This window comes from Idiotropiscis lumnitzeri, chromosome 4 (assembly GCF_059441095.1).
Source record: "Idiotropiscis lumnitzeri isolate Australia: NSW breed Sydney's pygmy pipehorse chromosome 4, RoL_Ilum_1.0, whole genome shotgun sequence".
NCBI lineage: Eukaryota > Metazoa > Chordata > Actinopteri > Syngnathiformes > Syngnathidae > Idiotropiscis > Idiotropiscis lumnitzeri.
The window spans coordinates 30,745,205-30,772,693 of record NC_142394.1 but is presented as its reverse complement, the minus strand read 5'-3'; the positions used below and the strand labels follow the sequence as shown (position 1 = coordinate 30,772,693).

Genomic DNA, 27,489 nt, shown 5'->3' with positions numbered 1-27,489 from the left:
ATTTAGAAGATTCACATAATAATTTTTTTTTTCAGCTGCTGGAGCAGGCGCTGGTCATCGAGGAGCAGCTGCGGCGTGCGGCCTACCTGAACATGACGCAAGACCCCAGCCACCCGGCCATGGCGCTCAACGCGCGCTTTGCCGAGGTGGAGTGCCTTGCCGAGTCGCACCAGCACCTCAGCAAGGAGTCGCTGGCGGGCAACAAGCCCGCCAACGCCGTCCTGCACAAAGGTCGGCAATTTCTATCCATACACAGCAAGTTCCAACAATTAAAACTAAATTCTTAACACAAATACACCCTATTTAGGTGCAATGGTAAAATGGAAGAACCTGCCTTGGTATGATCGAGAGGTTGCTATAGTCAGTAGGTCACCGGGTACCTCATGTGAAATGCACAAGTTGTATTTTTTTTTTATTTATTTTATTTTATTTGATCTATTTTTTTTTTTTTTGCAAAAAAAACCTCAGGATTTGTAGTCCTTGAATCAAACCGCATCGTTCCAGATGAGCCAAATAAGGTTGAATGGAATCATACCCACGGAAAATGATACTAATTGTATGATTACCGTCCAAGCATACTAAAAAAAAAAAAAAAAAGGAAGATAATTCCACCTGGAAGACATTATTATCTGGGCGGGAGCAGTGGAGTCATCTGTTGTTGTGGTTGCAGTCCTCAACCAGCTGGAGGAGCTGCTGAGCGACATGAAGGCCGACGTGACCCGGCTGCCGGCCACGCTGTCCCGAGTGGCGCCCATCGCCGCGCGCCTGCAGATGTCCGAGAGGAGCATCCTGAGCCGGCTGGCCAGCAAGGGCACCGGCACGCACGTCCCCCCGGTCAGTCGCCTCTCTTTACTATTTACTCTCAACACAAACACTCCAACCCGCGCAGGCTGCCAGTGGAAAAACGATGGAGGGCGGCCAGTAAAAACACAGAGCCCATCAACCTGCGCTATTTCACTCCACAACTGCTTAGTCAGCAGATTCTCCTCACCATCTTTAAGCACTTTACAATGTTATTCTCCTTCCCCTTGCTGCTGCTGCTTTTTTTTTTTTTCCGGCCTGCTTCGTAAATGCCATCGTGCCTCTACTTAATTCCTCCTTTTCCTCGGCGCAGCCAATCCCTCCCGGACCCTACGCCACCCCTCAGAACTACGGCGCCCCCTTCGCCCCGGCGCCGCCGGGCGCCCTCCTTATGGGCGGGGCCAACTACAGTCAGATGCCACCCGGATCGTTCATATCAGGTCAGTGAGCCTCCAATTTCTTTCGCAAGCAGTGAACTTCTTCATCAACATTCTTTGGGTTGTGCTCGGTACCACGGCCGTTATTTGCTGAAAACTCCCCAAATGGTCAAATAATGGCGCCAAAGCCTTTCGCAATAATTAAGTAGTCCCAAAAGACGTAGCCAAGGTTGGCACGAATGTTTCTCAGGTAAAATTTCCCTACTTTCTGAATAAACGGCACTCTGGCGCCATCTTGTGGCTTCTTGGTGCCGTCGCCGTGTATACATGCGCACACTTCTGGTGCATTTGCTCCCGCTCGCTCAAATCATTTGTAAGCCATTTATTTTCTAAGTTTGAGTTGAAGTGATGACGAGAGTGGTGTGCAGTATCTGCGGTTGAAATCAGGGTGGGCAACTGCAGACCTCGAGGGCCACCGTGCTGCAGGTTTCAAATGATCAGGAACGTGATCAGGCTCCTGCAAAGCTTGATCATCAACTGATGAAACATCGAGTTGCCCACCTCTGGACTTTCAACTAAAAGTAAAGACAATTTCTAACTCTCTGTGTCTGACGTACGGTCCTGATGAAGAGAATGGCACTTGATTGTCACGATTTTCCGGAAGATCTGGTGCAATGTCTTGGTCTGTTCGGACATCTTTTGTTGTTGGATCCAAAAGTCAAAACTTGCGAAATAACAATTACGAATTTGTTAAGGAAATAAAATAAAGCCAAGAGTACTGACCACAAAAAAAAAAAAAAGAAAAGAACTGAAGCGACATTTTACGCTGGTGAAGCTAACCACAATTGCAGCAAAAATAGTCTTCATTTTCCTTGTTGTCCATGAAATTCATTTTATTTGTTTGTTTGTGTATTACGGTGTGGCAGTGAGACAGTTCTGTCTATAGATTATAAACTGTAAAGGAAAAGCCAAATGGATTATGAGCCTGTTCTGGACCATGACGCTGACAAAAAGCCTTGCTCCTATTTAAAGGTTTCATCTGAGGAATTCCATCTCTGTTTTTGTGCGTGCGTGTTTGGGGGTGATGGAAAAATGCAATGTCAACATTGCACTTAAATATGAAGCACGTTCAAAAAGTGTGTTCATCTTGGATGGTCCAAGTACACAATGGAGTCCATATGGGGGGTTTCGTGCGTCGGAGGCCAGACGCACACCTGAAATCGACATTAGCAAACACGCTGCGTCAATATTAAGGCTCTTTTAACAAAATGTCAGACCGGTCTGACGACTCATTTGGCTCTCAGGAATGCGCACGTTGTGTTTTGGCCGCGACGTCCGACCCGCCGCCTCCTGCAGACGCTTGTGAATTGATATTCGCCATGGCATGTGCTTGCCAGACGCGAGATGTGGCTGGCCCGCCCGCGCGTGCGTGGAGATGTTTAGCGAGCGGAGATGTGGCAGAGATAACTGCAAAAAGCTGGTCTTTCCCCAATGGCTCAAGCGCACAGCGCCGTCTCGGTGTAATCGGAGAGCGAAACATCTGTCAAAGGCATTGCACGTTCCATCGGCGAAAATGTCATTATCCTCAGGCCACGCCAAGAAAACACGCAGGAGGTATTTTGAGAGGGACGCCAACCGCAGAGGCTCTCTGCTCGCGTAAATGCGTGACGGAAATAGCCGCGAGTTGCCCTGCCGGAACCCGAGTCTGCGTGCCGTTCGGTATACGAGGCCACATCGCCGCCCCTGATTGGGGTCCTGACCAGAGAGGGAGAAAAGGAGCTGGCTGCAGATGAGGACCGAGTTAAAAATCCAAAGAGTTGGCCACCGTCGAGCTCCGGTAATAGCCCTTGTCCTCAGAGACATTCCAGAGTTACTCACTTGACGGCATAAAACTCAAATGTCGTCCCATCGCGCTTGTTGGGCGCTGAGGTCCCATTTTTCAGAGGGGGTCCCGTTCAATGAGGGACTTCTCCTGAACTTCATGAACACTTCCCATCCCATCCCAGGATCCTCACGAGGAGGCCTTTGTTCCTTTTTTTTTAACGGCTTCTCCGGAAGAAGTGGAGCGATGGTTGGAACACTTCTCCCCCAAAAAATGTATTTGTCGAGAAGTGGCAACTGATCTTAGTGTCATCAGCAGAGCCGGAGAAACTGGAAGCGTCACAGAAAGGCGTAGAAGTGGACGCCGTTGCCTCGCCCGGAGCTCGTGCTTGATACGTTTTGTCTTACAATTGTGGTGAAAAGGTTTGATTTTCATCTCAAACACAAGAATCACTCTTGGTGCATGTTGTCCGTTCAAAATGTTTGAGCAGGTCAAATGAAGTTCACACCAAAGCTTCCATTTTGTGAGTCGTTTGTGGCGAGGCAAAACTATGGCGACTGTCGGGACGCCGTCTTGAGCTGCACTCGCTCAACCCCGAAATCCATCCCGCCGGACTCGCCAACGGGAGACGTTTGCCGTTATGTGCACCGCGTGGGTTCATTCAAGCACCTGCGGGACGAGCGAACCCCTCCAAGCCAGCTCCAGTAGCCGCCCTCTGACCGACTCAATCCCCCTCGCGGGGGACCAGTAACGTGTCACATTATCGCGCTCCCCTCTGCGAGCCTCCACTACAGTCTGCCGCTTGTCTGCCCCCACAGAAGCCACGGGCGGAGCCACTTGGGGAGCCGGCGGGGGGCCTGGCGGCGGCAGCGGCGTGTGCCAGAAGACCAAGGAGCACGATGTGGTGCAGCGGCAGCGGGTGGTGGACCTGTGGAAGGACGGCAAGTCGGAGGGGGCGATCGGCCTGGAGCTGCGGATGCCCAAGTCCACGGTGCACAGCATCATCGTCAAATATCGCCTCAGTAACACGGTGGAGAACTTGCCGCGCAACGGGCGGCCCAAGAAACCGTGACGCCGCCGGGACCGCCGGGAATAGCCACGGGAGCCAAGTTGCAAGTCGGGGGTCAAATGCCGGAGACGTCGAAAAGTGGACCTCACAGAAGACTGAACGTGAACGCACTGGCGGGTTGTCGGGAAACACAAAGAAATTCCTGATTTCTTGAGGGTTTTACTTTTCGAAAAAAGAGTTCCCCTTGGATCAATTCTTCATCCAGCGGCAGACTCGAGGAGCCTTTCTCCTCACTTTGACCTCGTACTCCCTCATTCCTCCGCCGTCTTCCACTCCTCCGTCTCGACACGAGCGCACACGCATTCTGTCGGGACCTCACGCAGAATCTCGCAGAGGACGTCACGTCACGTTTATCCGCCGACAATGACCAAAACATCAAGATCGGCGGATACGAAGCGTCGGCTCGCCGCCAAGACTTCTTAGTCTCGCTCCGATCTGATCGGTCGGCGGGAAAAAGAAAAAAGCGTCGGGCTGGCATTTGGTTTGGATCGGTTTGCTTCCGCTCGTGCGGAGGCTTTTTGGTTCAACGTTTTATTAAAAGGGAAGCAACCGGCTGACGTCCTTTTCATCGATCACTTTGCGCTGGCTTGACGCTTCGGGTCCAAGCGCACAAATTGGACGGACTTGAACGTCTTTTTCTCCATCCATTTTCTGTCGAACAACCGGGTGCAATCGTCCAACGTGTGTGTCCGTTTCACCGATAGCGCTTGACCTCATTCGGATTTCCAAATGAACAACTTGATGACAACCGCGATGATCGCCGCCTCTTAAAAGACGGCGTAAACCGTCGGTCAATTTTGCTCCGGCCATCCATTTTCTTTCCACGTTCCCAAATCAACGGGTTACGTCCCTCGTCGACGCCTCGTTTCAATTTTCCTTGGCCCATCCAACTGCACTTGTCCTTTTTCGTGTCCGTTTCACCAGATTGAATTTGAGGCGGCTTGTTGATTTCTGTTTGGAGGCCCGTCCACGCCACATTCCCAGCAGCGACATTTCGCGTCTGGCTTTTTAAAGACGCCGATTTCCTCCTGTGGATTTTGGTGGCGAGCAAAAGCCCAAAGAATGTTTGTGCTGCTGCTGTGTCATGGATGTGTGTCAAAGTAGCGCTCAGACACCCGTGCAAATCACTTCCAAGCCCTGATTTCCTGCTCTCCCTCTCGATTGAGAAAGCCCAGCTGGAGCGACTCTCCGCTCTGAAGTTTGACACGCACACACGCACGCGCAAACGCAAAACGCCTGGTCCAGAATAGAACTCTTTGGCACAGCTACACTCGGCCGAGCTGAAGCGCTGCGTCGCTCCGCCAAGATGGCAGCGTTTTCGTCTCTCCGATAGCAGGCGGGACCTACCGGGGAGAACTTTTTATTATCGATTGGAGCCGACTTGCTGCATCTGGTGCAGCGCTGAGCTGCTCCAGAACAATCCCGAGCTCAACGGGTGTTCAACTAATAAGAAAAAAAAACTAAATCACCTCGATGATCCCATATTTGACAAATTTGGTTTTGGCCGTTTTTCTGCAGCGTTTGTCCTCGTTAGTGTCCCAGGTGAGCTGGAGCCGTCGCTGACCAAAAGTTGCCATATAAGGTCGGCATTAAAAATATTTGGAGCTGCAACGTTTTCCGCACGCCCTCTGGCGGCCATGCTATGCTTCTCTTCCTCGTTCACCCGGTCTTTGTTTTGCTTCTCATGTGATACTCTCGCCGCTGTCTTTCCATTCCCTTTGTTGGCCCCTCGCTGGCAAAACGCCACCAATGGAGTTAGTCTTGCCTCCTTATCGCAGGACTGATCTGGAAGCGCTGTTATGACATTCGAGACCCGGTGCGAGCGTACCCGTCATCTATTCCTGGCTTTTGTTTGGAGAAGGCGCTCTAAACTCGCCGTGGCACTCCCAGAGCGCGTTGACCAACGTGGGAAGCGTGCGTACGTTCGGCTCCAACGAGGGTTTCGGCTTCCGGAGTGCCGCAAGGCTCAATGTTAGGACACCGTTGCTTGTCGTGCATCCGGGAAGTGTTCGCCGCTAAACTCGACTCTATTTCCCCCCTCCCCCCCAACACATGCGCACCTTGCAGTGCTCAACGGACCCCCCTTGCCTGTCAAGAAGGAGCGGGAAGGCGAACTGCGACGGGAGCAACGTGGCGGCGAGATCATCTGCATTGACGACTAGGTTAACGCTCCGCCCACGCACGCACTCGAGTAAACGAATGAGCATTCAGCGATACTCAAAAGAAACAAAATGATGACTGAAAATCAAGTCCATATCTTTGTTTGGCTAACTTTTTTTTTTTTTCCATACAAAGTAACATTCTCCAAAACGTGACGTTATTCTCAAGATTTACGACTTTTGTTCTGCAAAACCTGACTTCATTCTTCAATCATACTTTTCACTGAAAAAAATAAAATAATTCTTGTCGAATAAAGGAGCTTTCCTCGCCCCCTAAAAATGACTAAACTACGACTTTAAAAACTTCATTGCCATAAATGATTACTTTTATCAAGATTATGACTTAACTCAGCTAAGATTTGGACTTTTTTTCCAGAAAAAAAATACATCAATCTTTTAAGATTAATATTGCAAAATGATTGAAGATATTTTTTTCCAAAAACATTTTGTACTTCAAAAACCTTTAATCTTGAAAAATGTGCAGAATTTTGTCGCTCCCCAAATATTTTAGTCTCCGAAAATATGCCTTGTTTCTAACCCAATTCTTGCACAATTTTCAGCAAAAACGACCTCACATTGTAAATATTTTGACTTTAAAACAGACTTGATTCTCGTTTTATATTTTTTGTTTCTTTTTAGTGTGGCCCTAACACACACACACACACCCCCCACACACACACTTGCAGTTCTCCTAACTTCCTGTGCTTGTCTGCCTCAAACCATGATACTCCTCAATGAGCCTCCTCTTCCTCTTTGGAGACTTACACACGTCTCACTCCAACGCATCCTCCCGTTGAAAGCTGCATGCAAATTTCTGACGGCATGCGTCAATCTTCAACTCGTGTACAGTTGGATAATGCTCTTTTTATCACAAAACTCCCTATGAATGTTTCTGACCGATCTCGCAAACAAATCACAAATTTGCCAACGTTCCCCGCACACATACACACTTTTTAGTTCTTTGTAGATGTTGGTTATTTTTTTAAAATTTTTTTTTATATTTCACAATGAGGATCAAACGAAGAAGTTTCCAGGTAACTTCAGACGTAACTCTGACATTTCATCATGCCTCTATTTTAGATTTGAGGCTTGCAGGTGATTTCCACACATGCGCACACGCACACACACTTCTGCAGTAGATGTCAAATGTCGACACCGCTCTGTTGAAATGCCAGAGATTTGACTTGAAAAATGTCAGGAAAAGCTGATAGAACAGCTGAACTTTATTTGGGTGATGGTTAATCAGAGCCACTTCAAATGTTGCCAGGTGTGAGCAGACTCATTTAACATGACTTTGAATGTGATTGGTTCATTCTGAAGCACCATTTTAAGTGGGTGTGCACACTTTTGCAACTACATTTTTACTTCCCCTCACCAAAAAAAATAAAATAAAAAATAGATTTAAACAAAATTCCTTCATGGGGGGCGAGTTTAGAAGTGATTTATATTTTCAATCTTTTTTTTTTTTATATCTCAAAAATCTGGCATTTAAACAGGGGTGTGAAGACTTTTTATATCCATTGTATATACCAACCACAAATATATGTATGTCGAACTATAATTTCATTTGGTGCGCTCCATCGTTGAAGAAGACAAAACAACAAAAAAACGCCTTATTGAAACTTACAAATGGACAAAGTTGAATGAAAACAAAATAATTTTTCATTTCATTAAAAAAAATTCCAAGCTAAAATGTTGCCCCCCAAAATAAGCACTTTGCTTTGTTTTTTGTTTTTTTTATCTTTTGTCACTACACCTATCAAATGTCGGCCGGCAATGAAAGTATTTACTAAATGACGTATCTCCTTATTATTTTGTTTGTTTGTTTGTTTGTAATAAAATGCTCTGAAATGAGACACACAGGCTCTCGGAATACTTTTTTGTTGACGTGTTCAAGACGAGCTGTGAAAGGATGTGGAGCGCCAAGTACGTTGACTGTTGCATATTGCACTTTGTGAGCATGTTGAAGCGTATTTTCACGTCGCCAACAAAGTGCCTCAGGGCTCAGTGCGAGGGCACCATTGCTTGTCGTGCTCGTGCAAAAGATTTACACAGCTGAAATATTTGCCGCCTCATAAAAAAATTCAAATAAACATTTTACTCCACAAAATGTCCCACACAATATCTCATAATTAGGAGAAAAAAAGCGCCTTTAATTACATATTTGTTTCATTTATTTTATTTTCATGAAGTGGCTCATTCAGTCATTTGCTATAAAAAAAATCTAATTATTAAATGATTGGTTAATTAATCATCAGCAAATTAATTACAAAAGCAGTTTAAGAACAAAGAAACTTTATTCAAATAAAATATTTTACAAATACTTTTTTTTTTTTCTTCCCTACAAATGACCTGACCTGTATAGCCCGTATACAACATCACATGTAAATATGAATTTTTCTTTTTTTTTTTTTCTCTCTCTTTTTTGCTTTCTCAAAAATGACCTATTGACTGCATTCAGCTTTTTTATTTGGCATCCTCCAAAACGCAAAGCATCCAGGCATTTGCATCGGCTTCCTCACAAGGCACGGCTATGTCAACTTTGACCTTTATCAAAAATAGGAATAAGAGCAAGGAAGTGTGCGTGCGCCCGTGCGTGCGCGGTAATGTGGACATTGCAGCTTCACATTGAGGAAGTGAAAATGGAGATGGCGGATTTGGTGTGAGCGCATGTGCTGACGGGGGGGAAATATGATGAGGCGCTGCGCCGGGGGCTTACTTTCAAATGTCCAGAGGAGGAGAGGACGGCGAGAAAATTTAAAAAAAGGATAGAAATGGTGACATGTTGCTTTTTGCAACATGTCGGGAAGGTTTGGGCCGGCGCGGAGCCCGAGTGCCCAGGGCAAAGCGATGCGGCGAGCCCACAAAAACGACTTATAAACAAAGGCAAACCACGGCTGGAAATAACACACTTGTTTGGCTTGCGCAAGACCGCTCGGCTTTCGGTTATTCTCCATTAGCGTACTCGCAGTGGAAAAACATGATTGGAATGTCGCTTTTGGGATGGGGGGGGGCGGGGGGCTCCGTTTTTCTTTTCACTGTGTTCCAAATAATTATGCATAAAGATTTGTTCAATGGACCACCAAGATTAAGCCTTTTTTTGGGGTTGGGGGAATAAAAATGGGACTTTATTCTGATATGATTGACTTTTTTTTGCTTTTAAAAAATAATTCTTGTTATTTGTGACCTCCTGACCTCAACCGTATTGAGAATAACCCAAACTGCGTCCGCATAATATTTTGGAACACGGTGTTTCATGTTGTGCTGGCCCGAATGCTGTTTTCAAAATGTCAATGATTCCTTTTCCGTTTTGTTAGACTTGGTGATCAAAACAATCACTTGGGTTTCGATTCAAAAATAAAAGCACGAAGAGATGTGACTGCTCCCCAAAGGAGTCCACGACAGTCCAAGTTGATGATAAAGAAAGAAAAAAAAAAAGAAACTTCACATGTCTGCGATGTGCAAAATGTTCCCAGTTCGTGCACAGTACGTCACCAAAGGCAGAAGCCCGGCTTCCGATTCCCAGCCGCCCCCTCCGTCGTGTCGCGAGGAAGCGTCGACGTCGCCGGCCAAACAGCGTCCGCAGACCACCACTGGCGGTGGCTTTCCCCCAAAGAAAGGAGCGTCCGCGGGAAGAGGCGGCGCAGGGGGAATCTTGAGGGTCTTCAGCCCCCCCCCCCCTTGGCAAGCGTCAGTTGACTTTGAAGATGCTGAAGACGTGAGGCGAGGCTGACGGGTTGCCCACCGTGTGCAGGCGGAAGGACGGCCCGGTGACGGCGTGCAGCTGCGTGCCCTTGTCCAGGCGCAGGAGGCCCGACACCTGGCACGGCTTGAGGAAGTGCGACGGGTGCGGCCCGGCCGACGGGGTGGTCCCGTAGCCCTCCATGCACTGCAGCTTCTGGGGCCTCTGCCCCCCCGTCACCACGTCCAGCTTGACGTACTGCGACTCCTGCTCGTTGAACAGAACCTGCCGACCACACCGGCACAGTTTCAGCATCCGCCAGGATGCGACACATTCTCGACCGATTATCGGCCGGGCCGATTATCGGGGCCGATCTTTGCCATTTTGGCATAATCGGCATCGGCCTTTTTATAACTTTCAAGGCTGATAAGTTAAAAGCTGGTTTATTTTGGCTCACTGCAGCACACATCTCTCTTTCAGCGCTGTGCTGGTAGCCCCGCCTGCAGAAGCATATTGCCCCGCCCACAGCACCATGTGATTGCTTCCCTGTGCAGCCAATCAAGTTGCCTGTTTGCTTTTTCACCCCGAGTCCCACGCACTGCGGGAGGCGACGGGCTTTGCCCAAATTTGAATAATTGTCAGTCTACAACAACTCACAACGTTTCCTGACGTCTATTCCGGGCTTGCCTTCTCGCTTTTGTGTCGACCGCGGCTGCACAAGTGCGGTCCTCGAGAATCCGGATGCTTCCTGTTTTCCATGTCACCCTTCTCTGATTCAAATGATCAGGATCGTTCTTCAACTTGCGCAAAGTTGGCTGATGAGCCGATCATTTGACTCCGAGAAGCGTGACATGGAAAACGGGCAACGTCAGGATTCTCGAGGGCCGCCCCGGCGTAGGCTGCCGATTCAACTTGCCGACTTGACTTTGGCGTGTATCATGCGCCAGATGAGGTGGCTCGGGCATGACATGAACGCCTCCTCGGTGAGGCGTTCCGGGCATGTCCCGCCGGCAGGAGGCCCCCCCGAGGACGACCCAGGTCACGCTGGGCAGACTACGTCACCCGGCTGGCCTGGGAACGCCTTCGGGATCCTTCCGGAAGAACTCCAAGAAGTGGCTGGGGAGACGCAAGTTTGAGCTTCCTTGTTGAAGCTGCTGCCTCCGCGACCCGAAACGTTCCACGCGACTTTGACGCGTGGAACTGGATCCTCCATTCGACATTCTTTCTGAAACTTCTTTTTGAATCGTTCTTGCATTCGAGCACGATCGTCAAATGGAACTTTTTGAAGGAATCGTTTTGCGGGCGGCCGTACCTGACAGAAGAGGAAGTAGACGCCGGGCTTCTCGACGACGAAGGTGCCTTCGTCCTTGTTGTAGCTCACCGCTTTGCTCATGTTCAGCACGCGTTCCTCCCAGCCCTTGATCACGCCGCCTTCGCCCACTGCGAGCACACCAAGCGCAAAGTCGGACAAGCAACGCGCGGCGACTCCCCCGCCGGCCCCCGACGGACCCCCGCTCTTACCTTGCTGAGAAGACACTTTGGTGACTGTCAGGAAAGAAAAGCAAAGTCAATTAAGGCTTTTTATTTTTTCTGCAGGATGATTTCTGCAGACGCTAACGTGAGACGAGGCATCTGCCCGGCCACTTACTCTCAAAATGAGACGCGGCTTTCTTGCCGTTTCCGTGCTTCCCGCGCAGCGTCCCCCCTTTTTTCGGGGGGAAGACAGAACGTGAGTGTGACAAAGAAAACACTCCTGCGGTTCCACAATGTGTCTGCTAACGCCGCGCTCATTTGCCGCCCATCTCGTCTGCGTCTTAACACGCTTAGCAGATGGCCAAAGGATTTCCCGTCACGTGCTTTTGATAAATTTCCTCAAACTGTTCTTTTCATCATGCGAGCGTGCCGGCCGCTCGCAAGGAATCCAAAAAAAGATGGAGTGGAGGCGACGAAAGCATCCAATGTAAACGGAATAAGAGAAGATGAAGTGGTGGAAAAGGCTGTCCGAAAGGTGCAAGCGTTGCCAGGCGATAAATTCTCGAGGGATGGCGACAAAAGTACTGGCATGAAAAAAAAAAAAAAAAAAGTCAACTCTTGGTTATATCGTCTCCTGGGTGGACAATATTTTGTGTGCTGCTCGCAAAATGAAGTGTCCTTCAAGCTAACTTTTGCTAGCGTTTAGCGTTAGCGGGCATTTCTGTTTGTTATATTTACTTTTCTCAACATAAAATTCGTTTTTTAAGCATTTTTGTTTTTATTTCATTTTGTTCATGCAAATGTTTTGTTATTTGACTTATTTTATTAGTTTTCATCAAATATAACAACTTTAGCGACCGTCTATGCTAAGTGTTAGCTCGTCAATGGCGCTTTTTATTATGTGCTAGCATTAAGCTAGCCGGAGCATTCGGAAGGCAAAGCGGTTGGTTCGTTGTTTTGAAATAAACAAAGTCTAATTGTCTTTCATGTTTTGTTCGACAGTAAACGAGGCATGAAAGAGCTCCGAGCTTTTTTTCGTAAGAATTGCCCACCCCCGTGGTCCCGAGAGTTCACTCCCGGACGTAATCATCAAGCCACCCGCAAAAGGGCCGCTATAAATACCGCAATGATAGGTCATCAAGTATCCGCGCTTTCACAACAAATCATAGCTGTGGGAGTCGCGACAGCACCCCCCCAAAAAATCAATTTGACAGCCCAAAAGCGTGCGACAAGGCCTCGTTCGCGAGCCAGCTGGTTTTCTGGGCTGCGAGGCCGCTCCGGTCAGACCTGTAATTTCTGCCACAGTCGTCCAGCTGCCTACTGCTTCCTGTGTCGACTTTTAGCTGCGGCCCGAGTGGCGTACGGCCCAAACGGGTGCGTGTGCGTGTGAGTGTGCGTGTGCGTGTGCGTGTACCGTCTCGCTTCACTCTCTGGCCGACCAGCAACTCTCGTTTCTCCAGAATGAGCTGCACGATGGCCTTCCTCTGCGTGTTGACCTGTGCACAAACACACAAACGAGATGAGCAAGTGTGCATCACTCACTGCGACCCCCCCCCCCGTACGTTTTTAGTGCTTGGCCGCGATCACCGCGTCTTTCTGGGAAAGAAAGGAGTTTTGCCGAGCCAGCAGACTTTGAAACGCTTGGCGGGGGGCCCCACTGGAGGAGAAGCTTGTGTGTGCGTCTGTTTATGCGCGCGCGCTCGGACGGAAAGCTACCGTTGCTCTCCTTGCGACGAACATTCCAAGCATCAGCATCACAAATGTCCTATTGGACATATTTGTGGTTAAAAGAAAATGCTGATGCCATTTTCCTCTTCTGGACAGATAAGAAACCAAACAAAATTTGAAAAGGCGTAATAAGGAAAGTTTGTTCACATTCGTCAAAGATACTTGAATGTAAATTCTTCTGTTGAGCCAAAAAGGAAAACCCAATGGCTGGCCAAAATCAGAAACAGGCAATGCCTGGAAATGCTGAATCCCTTCAGAACTTGGGAAGGCATACGAAGGAACGTTTGTTCGTCACAGATGCTTGAATGTTAATATTATCGTGAAGCGCAAAAACGGGCAATACCAGAGCGTCCTTACTGACGTAATCTTGAAGTCTTTCAGTACTTGGAATGGCGTATTAAGGAAAGAGCAAGAAAAAAACAGGCAATACCAGTGCTTCCTCACTGGCATCAAATCTTTTATCCGCTCAGAACTTGGTAAAGGCATATTAAGAGAAGAGCCCCAAAAAATTGCCAGGTATCCTTGGAAAGGCGTATTAAGGAAAGTTTGATTGCATTCATCACAAATGCTCAATTTTTCTGTAAAACAAGATAAACTGGCAGTGTCAGTGCAGCATTATTCTAGTAAAATGTTGAATCTTTTCAGAACTTGGAAAGGCATATCAAGGAAAGTTTGTCTGCATTTAGGCTGAGTGAAAAGCAATGCCATGGCATCAATGTTGCAGTAGAATCCTTGGGAAGGCATATTAAGAAAAGTTGTTTGACATTCGTCTCAGGTAATTCAAATTCCTCTGATGAGTTGTGCAATGGAGGTGTGTGGGGGGGGGGGTCAAATACCAGGCCATCATTCCTGCAATAGAATCCGTGGAAAGGCATATTCAGGAAAGTTTGCAATTGTTACAGGTGCAAAAAAAAAGACAATGCCAGGTGTTCCAAAGTGAAGTGGAACCCTGGTTTGGGCGAATTAATTAATTTTTGCAAGGCAGCATGACAGATGTAAAATCTTTGAAAAGGCATATTAAGGAAACTTTGTTCGCCTTTGTTACGGATATGGATCTACGTGTAAATTTTTTCGAAGACGAATTAAACAGGCAATGCCAGCACATCGCTACTGCACTAAATCTGTGAATTTTTTTAAAAGGCATATTAAGGAAAGTTTGTTGCCATTTGTCACTGATCCTAAATTCAAATTTGGATTTAGGGAAAAAACAAGAATAATTGGAGGTTTTCCGGTAAACTGAGATTTCTTCTTTTTTTTCCACAAAAGACAATAAAATCGTGGGTTTGAGAGTGGGAAATATGCATTTAAAAATCACCACACATCCCCCGCGAAGGTTCCCGTAACCGCATGCACGAGTTCGGTTGCATAACCACTTTTGGAGAAAAAAAAAAGTTGCTCTTAGTTTTTTTTTTTTTTTTTTTGGGTTGTTGCTTTTGTGACCCCGACCTGCTCGAGGCGCTCCTGGAGCATGTGGAAGGACTGGGACAGGTCCCGCGTCTGGCGCCAGGTCCACGCCGTGAAGAGCGCGCTGCAGGCGGCCACGGACACAGCCAGCAGGGCCAGCGAGGCCCACAGCGCCCGGAGCTTGCGCCGCCGCGGGGCGATCCGATGCATGCTGACTCAGTCGCCGCCACCACCACCGCCGCCGCAGCCGTCGCCGCCGCCGCCGACGATCATCCCACGGTGGTGCGCCTTACTTCGGAACATCCACGGCTCACTCGAGACCCCCTGGCCCAGCGCGGCTGCTTAATGAACACGCGTGGGCCGCTAATTGGCGCGTCGCATCCCGCCGACTGTTGCATCCGTCTCTCGGCGTCTCGGTTCTCCCTTTGGGCTTCTCTTGCTGGGGGGGTCCCCCCTCTTGTCTTTATTAAGACTGCGCGCGCAACAGCACCGACCGGGGGGGCTCCCGAGTTGCGATCTGACGCCGAGAGCTTCGTCCTCCCCTCCTGCGTGTCTCTGTGCTGCACTTTTCCTTTTTTCTTTCTATCTTGCTTTACTTTTCTTTTCTTTTTTTTTTTTTAAATCAAATCAACCCGACTTGATGTGGAGCGGTGGCCAGTTTTCAAAGTGGCCACACGAGGGCGCCAGAATGTAAGGTAAAAGTCTCCGTTCACTTGCCTGACAGCGCATTTGAGTGGCAACTTTGTTTTTCTCCTAACATTGCAACTTTTCTTAGGCTTGAAGACGTTTTCTCGAAATATTAAGGGTCATTTTCTTATAAAAGTGCAACTATTTTGCCTTCTCATAAATTGAAAGTGTGTGTGTGGGGTGGTATTTTCTCGGACTAAATTTTATTGTTAGAAAAGTTCGCATGGTTTTAATGATTTTTTTTTCACAAAAACTAGAATGCTAATTTTGGACTGTTGTAAAATTAAATATTACATATATATATATATATATATATATATATATATATATATATATATATATATATATATATATATATATATATATATATCATAATATTAAGACTTCTTGCACCCCTCAAAAAAAATCTCCATAATGTTTGGTCTTAAGTTTCCTCAAAAAAATCATTTTTTTCAATCCATCCATCTATATGTCTCGTCAATTTGTAAATTCATCATTCCAACTTTAATCTTGTAAAAGTACACATTTTTGTCTTGCCATTTTAAAGGGAACAGGACAGGTGCATATTTCCTCATTTAATTACGACTTAATTGTAAGCGTTCAAGTGTTTCTTAACAATTCAACTTGGTGGTTTCTTCTAATATTCTGACTTTATTCTTGCAAAAAAACATATTGTACAACGTTTTAGTCCTTTTTCAGAATATTTTAAAGTCTCGGAAAATTATGTATATTCCTCATAATAGTAATAATTTCTTGTATTCCATCTTTATTATTGTTTAAAAATATTAACTGTATATTTAGGGATAGTCTGTTTTTATGTGCAGTATTAAGTCTAGTACATTGTTTTTAACACTACGACTTTATTATTTCAAATATATTTTCCACTGTTTCACATTTAGTTGATATCTTCTATCCAATTTCATTGGTGTCAGGCATGAACAAATTTTCTTATCTCAGCCGCTAGAGGGCACTGTAGCCACAGAAACGTGAAAGACAGACCCGACACAATCATAATGGCCTATTTGCATCCACGAATTTAAAACGTTTTTTGTTCATACAAGCTCTCACTTTTTTCTCTCCCTTTCTTCACTCTCTCTTTCCCTCGTATTTTTTTCTCATCCTCTCTTCGAACAAAGCCCCTCTCTCTCTTTGCTGTCTTTTTCTCTGGCTCCTCACTCTCTTTCTTCTGTTTCTCTCCCATTCCTGCCCCCACTTTTCAATATAAGCTCTTTTCCACCATTCGCCCTTTGTGCCCCCTCCCACTGCCATCTTTTCTCGTTCACTCAGCCCTCTCTTTCCACCCCCCCCCTCTCTCTTTGATGCCCACTCTTCCTCTCTTTTCTCACCCTTCCTCGTGGGCATGTGTGTGTGTGTTTTTTTTTATGAAATTAAATGAATGTGTAAAGTGTAAGGCAGAAAACTGAGCCTCGTCAACATTTATGTGCGTGCGTGCGTGCGTGCGTGTGAGCGGTCGGGCGCGTTGGCTACTGCTCGTGTCATTGTGTCCTCGGCTGGGTGGGGAGGAAATGAGGAATTGTCTTGAAATTCCCATTCGTGCGTAGCCGCTTGCCCGCCTGTTGCGATTAATAGCCCACGTGTGTCTCCTGAAGGCTGACGTGTTTTTTTTTTTCTTTTTCATTTCTCCTCGGAATTCTTGCTAATGACGCGCGCACCGACGCAGTCGCAGCAGATTTTAGTCATCCGAATGAACTTGAAAGGGCCTTCGTATACAGGAGTTTAGAACATGTGGTGACCGTACAGGAAGCCGACGCCTCCTCTTCCGGTTTAGTCTGGCTTCTAATTGTCCCCCCCCCGACGCCAACCTTAAGCAAGTCAGCTTATCGAAAAAAAGATCGTGGTTAGAAGTGTCCTTAAATCTAACTTGCTATGATCTGTTACCGTGCATGCTTCAGCAAATCTGAAGGCGGTGAAACAGGAAATGATGTCATCGTGTTTTTTTTCCGGCACTTTTGACTTTAAGCGCACTGAAAAGGGGGAGGAGGGAAGCAGACACATGCTGTCATTATATAGACGCCACGCACGTACGCCCTTATTTGGACTTGTGCGCTTGTGTTTTCACTGTCAACTCCTGAGTCACGTGACTCCGTGAAACTAGGAGGAGGAAGAAAGAATAAAAAAAGGCATCAGATCACGAGAAAGAACGTGGTCGTTTTAAAGTAAACATGTTAAAATAGGAACTTCTTCCCTCGTGAAATTTTACTTTGATTTACATTATGACTTGAAATTAGTTGTCGCAGGATTGAGTCTTCTTTCTTGAAATGAAAAATCTTATTCTCAGAAAATAATAGCTTTTTCTTTCTTTTTAAACAGGAATCTGACTGTTTTCTCACAATGTTTTATTTTAGGTTCTGACTTTGCTGACAAGTTCGTCCATGTAAAATTGTTGGTTTTCCTCTCAGCACCCCCAAAAGTCGGACTTTGTTTTCATAAAATTATGATATTTGTTTTCACAAAAGTGTAATTTCATTCAAGTAATATTATGATTTTTATACTATTCTCCATAAAGTTGCATCTTTTTATGTAAAAAAAAAATAAAATAAAAAAACACAACTTTACTCTTGTAGTATAAATTGGAGAAAAATTCTGAAAATACAGATTTATACTCATAAGATTATATCGACAACTTTCAGATACACTCTTACTTTAATAGGATCACAACATTTTGGGGCAAAACATACAGCTTTAATCTTGCAACGTCAAATTTTCCACTTTTTTTTCTCGGAAAAAAATCCATATTTGAATAAGATCAAAACTTTTTGAGTGGCAAAAATACAACTTTATCTTCGTAAAATATTGATTTGTTGCAACTTTGTGTCTTTTTTTCCTGATAAAAATCTGATTATTCTTATGAATACGATATTTTTCCCCATTTTCAAGATTACGACTTTATTCTCATAAGAGTCTGACTTTTCCGACAACTTCATATCAGTAAGACTGTTATTTTTTCCTCCCCTCCAAAAATTGTACTTTATTCTCATAAAATTGCAACTTGTTTTTTCTTATGTCTAAATTTGTTAACTTGTGTTGTCATCCATCCATCTATTATCTGATCCATCTAATATGGGGCGGGGGGGGTGTCACAATTTTTAGGAATAAGACCGGAGGGTCGATGCCGGAATAGTACCTTGGGGGGCGGGGGCACTGACCGGCAAAAAAGGGTCAAGAAGTGCCCAGCTCTGTATATGTACGTTTTTAGAGAGAAAGAGAGAGAGAGAGAGAGAGAAAACCTCTGGGAGTGTCTAGATTTCTTTGAGTATCTATTGAGTACAGTAATACCCCGCTACTTTGCGGTTCACCTTTCGCGGGTTCAGTGCTTCGCGGGTCTAAAAAATATTCGGGGGCATTGTAGTTTTGCCGAGCAGCACGAGGGGGCGCTGGGGCGGTTAGACGGCCGGCGTGCGCCGAAGAAGAGCGTGGGCGAAGAGGAGAGTGGACGAAGAAGAGCAGGTTCCCCCGGGCACGATCCGGGGCGACGTTTCGCGCGGTTCGGACCGTACGAGAGCTCCGGAGGAGGCCGGCCGGCGTGCGTGACAGTTACGCCGAATAGGAGCACCTTCCCCGGGCACGGGTGGTGTCAAGCGGCCCCTAAGTTTAACCGAATGGAAGCTCCGGAGGAGGAGGGCATGCTCGCGTCACAGTAAGCCGAAGAGGGGCACCTTCCCCGGGCACGGGTGGGGCAAAATGAAACCGAGTTCAACCGAACGGAGACACGCTTCGGGGGAGCAGGTCCGGCGTGCGTGACAATTAAGCCGGAGAGGAGCACCTCTTCCGCCCGGGCACGAGCGCAGCGCGAGGCTGTCAGTTATGAATGAATAAATAAATAAATGAAGAATGCCACCTTTCATTTCACAGGGCACACCGGACGGCGTACCAGCAGGTAAAAGTCGAAGTAATTAAATAAATACAAAAAGAAGTAATTGAATAAATACAAAAATAATGGCTGGGGAATAAAAAAATAATAAGTTTTAATATTTTTTTTTTTGTTATAACATGAATTTCATTCTCTCTCTCTCTACCCGTATATATATATATATATTTTTTTTAAGTATTTTTGAAGGTGCGCCGCTACTTCGCGGATTTTCAGTTTTCGCGGGTGGTCTCGGTCCCCATTAACCGCTATAACCGGGGTATTACTGTATTTCAATAGTTTTAAGAGTATTTATGCAATTTTTTGGGAGTCTTCCAGTAGAATTCAAGAATATTTACACACATATATAACTTTTACGTGTGATAGAAGTATGTGAATAGATCCAGGGATGTTTAGGTCACATTGTACATGAACGCTTGGGCCTACTAAGCAACCATATTTTAATGTTGGTCCTTATAATGGTATGTAGAGATTATTATTTTTTTTTTGGAGTTGGTAAAAAAAACCTAAAAGCTAAACCTCGTTGCAGCGAGGGTCCACTGTAGGTTCAGCCTGGAATTCGACCCAACATTTTGGGAGAAATGTGCGATGGCTCGGGGGTTGGGCTGCCTGTCTGAAACGCTTCCATGACGTTTACACCAAGAATGGTTCCAGTGTGCACCAGCGAGGCACCGCAGCAGGCGTGACGTCTGACGGCCTTTACTGTTTTTGGGTCCAACCCAGCAAGAAAACAGGGGCCCTCTGTTTGACCACATCAGGCACTCACTCTAGTACACACAGAAGCATGTTTAAGAGTTGGCGCTGTTCAAAAGTAATGCTTATAAAAATGTTTCTCGTGGCACTAAAAATAGATAACGATAATCCAAGCATCCTTTCAGAATTGACCTTAATGGGGTCATCAGTCAACTGGAGTTTATCTCAGTTGACTCTGGGTGAGAAGTGGGATACATTGTAATTGGGCACATAGACAAACAACCATTGTCACTCACACTGTGAACAATCTCAAGTCTTCAATCATCTCAACATTTGTTGCGAGTTAAGCGTGTACTGCAGACTTTCCGTAAAGCATGAATGGCGTCAAGTTTTAAAAGGTCAAAAAGAAAGGGGGTATATTTGCAAGAGCTATGATACCAATAGACACTTTTTATTTGTTACTTTTTTCAACACACGCTATTTTAAGTAACATTAAGAAATATCGTTCAGCTGTTGTTTGTTTTTTTACCTTGCGTCGTACTCAACAAACATGACATTTATAGCTTGCTCATTCCCCCCTCCACGCGTCGATTTGGTAGCTCCCAGCCCTCGTTTCTCTGACGCAGGTGCGCGGTCACGCATGACGAGAGCACGCCCCCGTGGTTTAAAACAGTGGCGAGCAGAACCGAGTCGAGCTCAGGAACGGACACAGATAGCGTCGCATTAGCCTCGAATAGCGTAGCGTGTGTGGGACTGGTAGGAGCACCGCGAACTGATTATTACAGTCCAAAGGGGCATTTTTCGTCGCGCGTTTTTGCTTAGCGGTGCACTCCACGTGACCTTTCACCTGAGGCGTTCACGGACGTCGTTTACATGAGACTCGCGGGCAGGTAAGAGCGACGACCGAAGCGCCTTTAGGAAACTGCATATTTGAACATGTGCTTGTTTCTCGCTCACACGACGCGTGTCGCACGTATGGATTTGCACAGTTGTCTCAATTGGTTCGATTGTTAACTCGGAATACATGGGACGTTAAACAGTGGACCTTATTAGTGTATTATTGGGTTAATTCACTAATTAACTTGCACGTATGAATGACCAATGTATCGCGAACATTCTGCATATGAGAAGTTTAATCTAGACAAAATGAGTGTGCTGCAAGTAATTTTTGGCAACTTTATGTCAAGGAACTATGTTCAAAGTGAGTTGAGGGGCTCCATTTATACATAGCTTTATTGAATACATGTATTGGCACCATCTTGTAGCATCATGGTGTGAAAGAACTCACTCTGTTAAAGTGAATTCAGGAGTTTCATTTGGACCAAAAAAATACTTTGCCATTATTTTGGCGTCAAGAAATTATGACAAAATAAGTTAAGGAGTTTGGATCACAGTGGCAGGTAACCACTGTGTTTACTTGCTGTCAGAGGAAATTGTAGCACTTGTTTTGCAATACAGCTGTCCTGTTGTGTCAAGTGTTTTGGTTAGTCTAATGGTGACACATTCACAGAAGTATGCTATTGTTTGGAGAACACAAATATTTCGGGGGTTTGGTTAGTGGGGGGGATGCAAAGCTGTTTCCTGCATCGTTCTTGACTAACAATGGTCAAACGTTTGTGTCCGTGCTCACTTCTGAGGAGGGATGTTGAAAGAATGGCGGGCGAAAAAAGGGGCCAATGTTAGAGCGACACAATTTAAAAAAAAAAAAAAAAGAAAGCCTGGCGCTTGCAAGAAAAGGGTGTTGTGATGTTACATAAGACTCAAGGTCACGGAAGGCCTTAAAGGTCTCGACACACCACTCCGACGTCGCCAACTGCGACCTTGGCCTTGAAGTCGGCACGTTGGATAGGAAAAAGACCGAAGAACACGCAGCAAAAGCCGACGGAGAGACCGACGACTCCAGACCTTCTGCGAAGGCGTGAGATGTAGTTCCCCTCCATGCCAACGGTGGCGCTAGTCACTGCGTAGCCTTTGATGCCGATATCCAATGACGGCGTTTTTTCGTGAATAACAGTGACTACTTTGTCTTCGCGCTCTTCTGTCCAGACAACCGTTATGTCCATAGAGGAGATGTGAAAATGAGCAAAGTTGATTCAGTTCTTGAGGAACGCCTCCGACTTTACGACATGGCGCGACATACCAAATCATACTTGAATGTCTTTGGACTGAGCTCAAAAATTGAAAGTATTGTTTTGGCACCATCCTGTGACCCAGGAATTATTTTCAAGTTGAAATAATGGTTTCGGATTTTTCATTGTATTTTGTTTTCATTTCTTTTTCACTTGTTTTTTTTAAATTTGGTTACTTTTGATTAACAATAGAGCCGATTTGTTAGTTATTTTTTTGAAAATGCTTTGTTTTGGTTGAGTTTCTTAGTTGTAGTAGTGGGTTTAGTTTTTTTATACGGTGTACTTGTCAAGCGTATGTTAAAAAACCAAAAAAGTCCTAACAAGTTCTAGTTTTACAAACGTAACATGTAGTTCAGCTTTCAGGAGCTTCATGTTCTTTATTTGAAGGACTTTGTGATCAATGAGGATTTTGAATTTCATCTCTTCCTTCCAGACAAAAGCAGCGAATGCAACTGCAGCGCCGTCTGTAGAAGGAAGGTGGCAAAGCGGCAGAGGCGGACCACGTGGAGCGACACTTTGAATTTGGCGCCATGTCCCTCGGCACCTTCCACATCATGCAGACCCTAAAGAACTCGCCGGCCGCGCTGCGCCGCCGCTTCCGCCGCGATCGGACCGAGTCGCTGTCCCACGGCGACCCGCTCTTTAAGGTCCACTACCTTGGCACCGAGAAGATCTTCTCCCTGGACCGGGAGCAGGCGCGGGACGCCATCGGGCGCCTGCTGGCGGGCGTGGCCAGCGGCAAGAAGCTGAGCAAGGACCACGCCCTGGTGGTGCGGCCCCGCTACGTGGAGGTCAAGGAGCTGAGCACGGGCCGGCAGCTCACCAAGACGTACTTACAGGACATCGCGTACTGCGCCGCCGACGTCGACCGCCCCAACGTCTTCTTGTACATCTGCAAGCACCACGGGCAGCAGCTGCAGTGCCGCGTATTCTGGTGCAACCGGGCCGAGCGGGCGCGGGACATGACCAGCTGCCTGGCGCACTCCTTCCAGCGGGCGCTGAGCGACTGGCAGCGCGAGGGCTTGGCCACGCCGATGTTGACGAGTGCCGAGGACGCCGCCGGCTCCCCGGCCGCCAAGAGCTCCACGCTACCTGCCAGCCTGGGAAAAGGTGAGCAAGTTTGCTTCTCATCAAGTGAAATATTGTGTACAAATTTGCTAAAAATCCAGATGTGCGCTTACTAGGAATAATGTTTTTGTCGAACAAAATAGTTTAGGACTGATATTATTATTATTATTATTATTCATTTTGGTTTTACGTGCACGCCATGCCGACTTCGTGGCCACAATTTAGTACATTCACAAGTTAGCGTTTTGTCATCTCTTTATCTTCCATGTCATGTCTCAAATGTATTTTGTGGCCATAATTGATCATTTTGTGCTTGCGTTGCGTATGCATTGTGGCGACAAATTAAAAAAAATAAATTGTTACGTAAGCGTAAACTATAAGATTGAAACTTTTATGTATCATAAACCTGATCTTGTTTACTTACATGGTAAGAGGACTTTAAAACAAATAGTCTATTAAATCACAATTGCAATATTGAGGGGGGGAAAAAAAATCACACTTTGATTTATTTATTTTTTTTTCCAAATCTTTCAGACCAAATGAAAATTAAGATTAGGTCATAGGTTAGTTGGATAAAAATGAATTTTGCAATAAACACAATAACGTGCAGGTATAATTTTTCGGTCAATCAGCATCTTCACGAATCTTTGAGAATATCTGACATTAAAATAACACATAAAAACACACAATAAGACAAAAAAAATAAATAAAACAAAAAAAAAAAGACTCTAATCTCGTTGCACTCTTGAGTACAATGACAATAAAGGGATTTCTAATTCTAATTCTAAAAGGCGCAATCAGGGCTGGTGAGTGACGTGGGTGTCAGCGGTTTTTTTTTTTTATTAATTGATTTAAAATATTTAAAGTGTAGTGCAGTAAAGTTGTCTCGTCCCTAATTGGCGCCTGTGTCGTTCCACATACAGTCCGCTGGAGGAAGAGAGGCTCAATATCCCGAAGCCCCCTCCGAGCCATCGCCAGGCGAGGGTCCGCCTCTGACAGCTGGCGCTGAGCGGAGTCCCTACCCCCTGGACTGCAGAGATCAGTGAGACATGCGTCGTTGTTACCGATTTTTAATATTCCAAACACTCGCGGGGTTGTAGAACCCGGAACAGAGGGAACGCTGTCACTTGCGCTCTCCTCATCAATGAGTGTACAGAGACTCCACAGTGAGCTTTCTCCGAGCCCTCAAAGTGACTTGAGCAGCTGTTGCATCATGTTTACAACTTTTACATTTCCGTGACAAATTAATGCTGAATATTCCACATTTTTATGAGGATTTTTTTAACGGAACATTTTTATCCACCCATGTGCCACTCGAGGTATTTTTTTGTTGTTGTTTTTAAATGTGATGTCTTTACAAAGTGCACACAAGTATATTTTAAATTTTTGCTGTTGTTGTAATTATGTACATATTTAATGAAATATGTATTAAAGTCTTTTTCTACACGTTTGTGTATTTAAGCGTCATCAGGTTTCGGCAAGCTCAGCTTCAGATGTTACATTTGGCCTGCAGTGTGTGTCAAAGGTTGACGCAGGGGGGCAAAAATGAACCTAAAAGTGTCTGGGAGTTTCTAACTCCGTCATGTGACAAGTTCGTCACGGTCGTAAAGCATTTTGTCGCTCGTTTTGATGATCCGCATAAAACTGGGCGATATGGCTATGAAATAAAATCAAGAGTTTTTTGTTTTTTTTCCCCAAAAATCAAATTTCCGATTTTAGTTGGTGGGAGTGAACTGTCGTATTCCATTTGACAAACGTGAACGGCTATGTACGAGTTAGTCGTGAGAGGCCTCTGAAAAGTGGATAAACGTGGCGACTTGTGTAGCTCGTTTGATCCTCTTCAGCAGTGTGAGCAGTGCAGGAACTATGGAAGCTGCAAAAAAAAAAAAAAGAAAAGAACCCGCTGGAATATGCTTTACAGGTGTGGTCTTAAGGTCGTTGTAAAGTCGGTACGCGCCGTCTTGTTTGGTGTCGCGCATCCCGTCGTAAAGTCAGTCGTTGTCGGGGGCGTGTTCAGCCACGATGGCCGATGCCCGATTGGTGTGTAGAGGACTTTAAATCGAGTTTATGAAACGCAATGTCCACGTTCTGCTCGGCAGACGTCTTTTTAAGCCGCTGTAGCTCCAGCAGGGTTTGGACGTGTAGACGCCGCAGAGGCTTCACCTCGTCCAGCACTGGAAATGAGAAATGTGAAACTTTTACTGTTGTTGTCCCTATTAACGTGGATTCTGGATCGATCGTACCTTTGTCATAGTGCAGCTCGTCGCGGTTGCCGCAGACGGCGTACGTCTCCAGGAAGTTGAGCAGCGCTCCGGTGGCGAGGAAGCGCTCCGGCACGGGAAGGCTTCGGATGTAGCGCGTGTCCAGGGCGAACGGGTTGGAGGGGAAAGGCACCGTGCACAGACTCACCATCTCGCTGACCACGTCCCACACACGAATACCTTTAAAAAAAAAAAAAAAAAAACGGCAAATAATCTTCTCATGAGGATTTTCTCCACTTGGTTTAAATTCCATACCTCCGGTCTGCCAGTCTGTGATGGACTTGAGCTTCATGGGCGTGTCCCTGACCATGGAGTCCGTGCCTTGGATGCTGACCAGGCGTTCGTGGTTGGAGCGAATCCAAGCGTGGGGACGACCGTATTTCACGTAGCCGGCCAGTAAAAACAAGGTGCAGTTCACCTCCTGGAGACGGGATGTTTTTTTGGGGGGAATGATTCTCAAATGGTAGACCAGAAATTGACTCACTACTTTGTTCATCTTCGCCAATGATGTATAGTGACGGATACAATCAGTTATGCTCCACGAGATTGAAGAATTTGGGCTTCCCTGGTTTAGAGGGAGGAGACCTGGAACTTGGTGTGAAAAGACATCACTTACTGGCACTGCCATCTCTTGTTCACTGGGGGAGGCTGGCAGGAGATGCTCCTCACTGCTGGGTTCCCTGAGGACAAAATAAAAAGTACTCAAATGCTGCTTGCATGAGAGCCAAAAAATTGTTCTCTGGGCGGGGTTCACCACACGGGAATGACAGCAGTCACCTGGCAGTGTTTGCACGCATCGGAGAAGCTGGCGCCGGCCCCCGGGGTTCCCCAGGCAAGGGCGAGCCACTCGGGCTGGCAAGGCTGGGGGAGCTGCTGCTGGGTGAAGAACAGTCGCTGCTGCTGGAGACGCTGCTGGAGGTGGCTCTGGAAACAGCGAAGCCCGGCGTGCGCCAGCCCTGATCGGTAAGGAAATGAAATGGATTCTTTTAGATGGGGTTTATCGGAGGATGACATTGCTCCCGGCGGCGTCCATGATGCACAATTTTCCAACATGCGGTTATTGGAGATGACTGACCAGATCGTCGTTGACAACAGTCAGCAGCATCTCCTCTTTCCCTCTCAACCAAGGCTGGAAGTACTTAAAACCCTTGGAGGAAAGGAGACAACTGTCATTTGATGTGTAAACAATCAACAAACGATATTTGACCTGATTGCACCTGTAAGGAACCCAGTAAGGCCAGGTCAGCTAAAAAATGTTGCAGCCTCCTCCGCTGCTCCCGCTCTCGTTTCTGCACACACAATTTAAACGTGTAATAAGTATTTTGTTGGTTTAAAATCTGGGGATACAAACTGATTTTTGTCCAGTTTCTGTTGATGATCTTAAAAGAAAACTTTGAGCACAAAATATAGGAGTAGGAAATTCAAATAAGTAAATTAAAAAAAAACAAGAATGTATAAAAGTATGTGTGTTGGGCTCACTTAATTAAACCACTCAATGACCCATGTAGTGCCGTGTTTCAGGCTATTCCAACGGTAAATACCGCTCCAAGATGGCGGCCAGAGTACACATGCGCAGTTTGGCATTGATGAGCACTGCTTTAACCACATCCCGCCTTTGTTTATCTTCACAAGTCATTGCCGAAGAAAATGTAAGAGTTAAATAAAAAAAAAAGAATAACCGTTGCTAAATGTATGAAAATAAAGGCAACGTTTAAGGTCCTCGAGTATCACGACATCACCACTTAATTTAATACATTCAGTATTGGGGGCAGTGAAACTATTTAAAAACACTATGCTGCATGCTTATGCATTGTAAATGTATAACATTTTTTACAATGAGGATTGAAAAATAATATGACTCACGCTGACGGTGTTCATCACTCCTTTATGCACTGCAGTTGATGGCTGTTTCCAGCTTCCGGTGTTGTCTTTTAGGTTAGTAGCGCCCCTAGAGGCCATGACGGAAATACACTTGTTCTTTCCATCCAGTTCAGTATTTTCTCTTTCGCATTGGAAGTAAATGTTAATACCATTATTAGGACTATAATAAATAATGACATAATTAAAGTGTGTGCATTTATCTTTACTATTAATCTGTGTGTGCCGTGTGATTGGCCAGTGTAACGGACTCACACGTTCACTATTTATGACTTTTGGCTTGTATTTGTTTTCGACTGGCGGCACGGTGGCCGACTGGTTAGCACGATGGCCTCACAGTGAGAGACGACAGAGGTCGTGGGTTCAATC

General features: G+C 45.9%; 5 protein-coding genes across 6 annotated transcripts in view; 3 read left to right on the top strand and 2 right to left on the bottom strand.

Annotated features, from left to right (window-relative positions):
• Positions 1-8,084, top strand: part of chd3 (chromodomain helicase DNA binding protein 3) — a 30,836-nt gene extending 22,752 nt beyond the window's left edge. Inside the window, 4 exon segments of the mRNA XM_088292590.1 lie at positions 36-231; positions 671-834; positions 1,115-1,241; positions 6,137-8,084. Coding sequence (XP_088148716.1) covers positions 36-231; positions 671-834; positions 1,115-1,241; positions 6,137-6,231 — 582 coding nt within the window. The 3' untranslated portion in view covers positions 6,232-8,084.
• Positions 2,605-4,220, top strand: LOC148339195 (uncharacterized). The gene is made up of 2 exons (XM_088292589.1): positions 2,605-3,704; positions 3,819-4,220. Exons 1-2 carry the CDS (start codon positions 3,641-3,643, stop codon positions 4,070-4,072), a joined length of 318 nt encoding a protein of 105 aa, XP_088148715.1. The 5' UTR covers positions 2,605-3,640; the 3' UTR covers positions 4,073-4,220.
• Positions 8,085-8,552: 468 nt separating the features above from the next.
• Positions 8,553-15,051, bottom strand: tnfsf12 (TNF superfamily member 12). Its single transcript, XM_088295194.1, has 6 exons — positions 14,558-15,051; positions 12,798-12,879; positions 11,559-11,615; positions 11,432-11,455; positions 11,223-11,350; positions 8,553-10,195 (listed from the first exon to the last, which is right to left on the bottom strand). The coding sequence occupies exons 1-6, from the start codon at positions 14,723-14,725 to the stop codon at positions 9,920-9,922; spliced, it is 735 nt and encodes a 244-aa protein (XP_088151320.1). The 5' UTR covers positions 14,726-15,051; the 3' UTR covers positions 8,553-9,919.
• Positions 15,052-20,387: 5,336 nt separating this feature from the next.
• LOC148339192 (low density lipoprotein receptor adapter protein 1) lies at positions 20,388-24,427 on the top strand. Of its 2 annotated transcripts, none has more exons than XM_088295005.1 (3): positions 20,388-20,674; positions 22,347-23,023; positions 23,905-24,427. In XM_088295005.1, the coding sequence occupies exons 2-3, from the start codon at positions 22,444-22,446 to the stop codon at positions 23,988-23,990; spliced, it is 666 nt and encodes a 221-aa protein (XP_088151131.1). In that variant the 5' UTR covers positions 20,388-20,674; positions 22,347-22,443; the 3' UTR covers positions 23,991-24,427. The 2 variants fall into 2 exon arrangements, with proteins under 2 accessions (XP_088151131.1, XP_088151132.1); XM_088295006.1 differs by lacking the exon at positions 20,388-20,674 and adding an exon at positions 21,052-21,702.
• Positions 23,475-27,171, bottom strand: LOC148339191 (uncharacterized). Its single transcript, XM_088295004.1, has 8 exons — positions 27,106-27,171; positions 26,460-26,531; positions 26,318-26,389; positions 26,020-26,198; positions 25,859-25,922; positions 25,498-25,663; positions 25,225-25,422; positions 23,475-25,155 (listed from the first exon to the last, which is right to left on the bottom strand). Exons 1-8 carry the CDS (start codon positions 27,118-27,120, stop codon positions 24,995-24,997), a joined length of 927 nt encoding a protein of 308 aa, XP_088151130.1. The 5' UTR covers positions 27,121-27,171; the 3' UTR covers positions 23,475-24,994.
• Between the last annotated feature and the right edge of the window lie 318 nt (positions 27,172-27,489).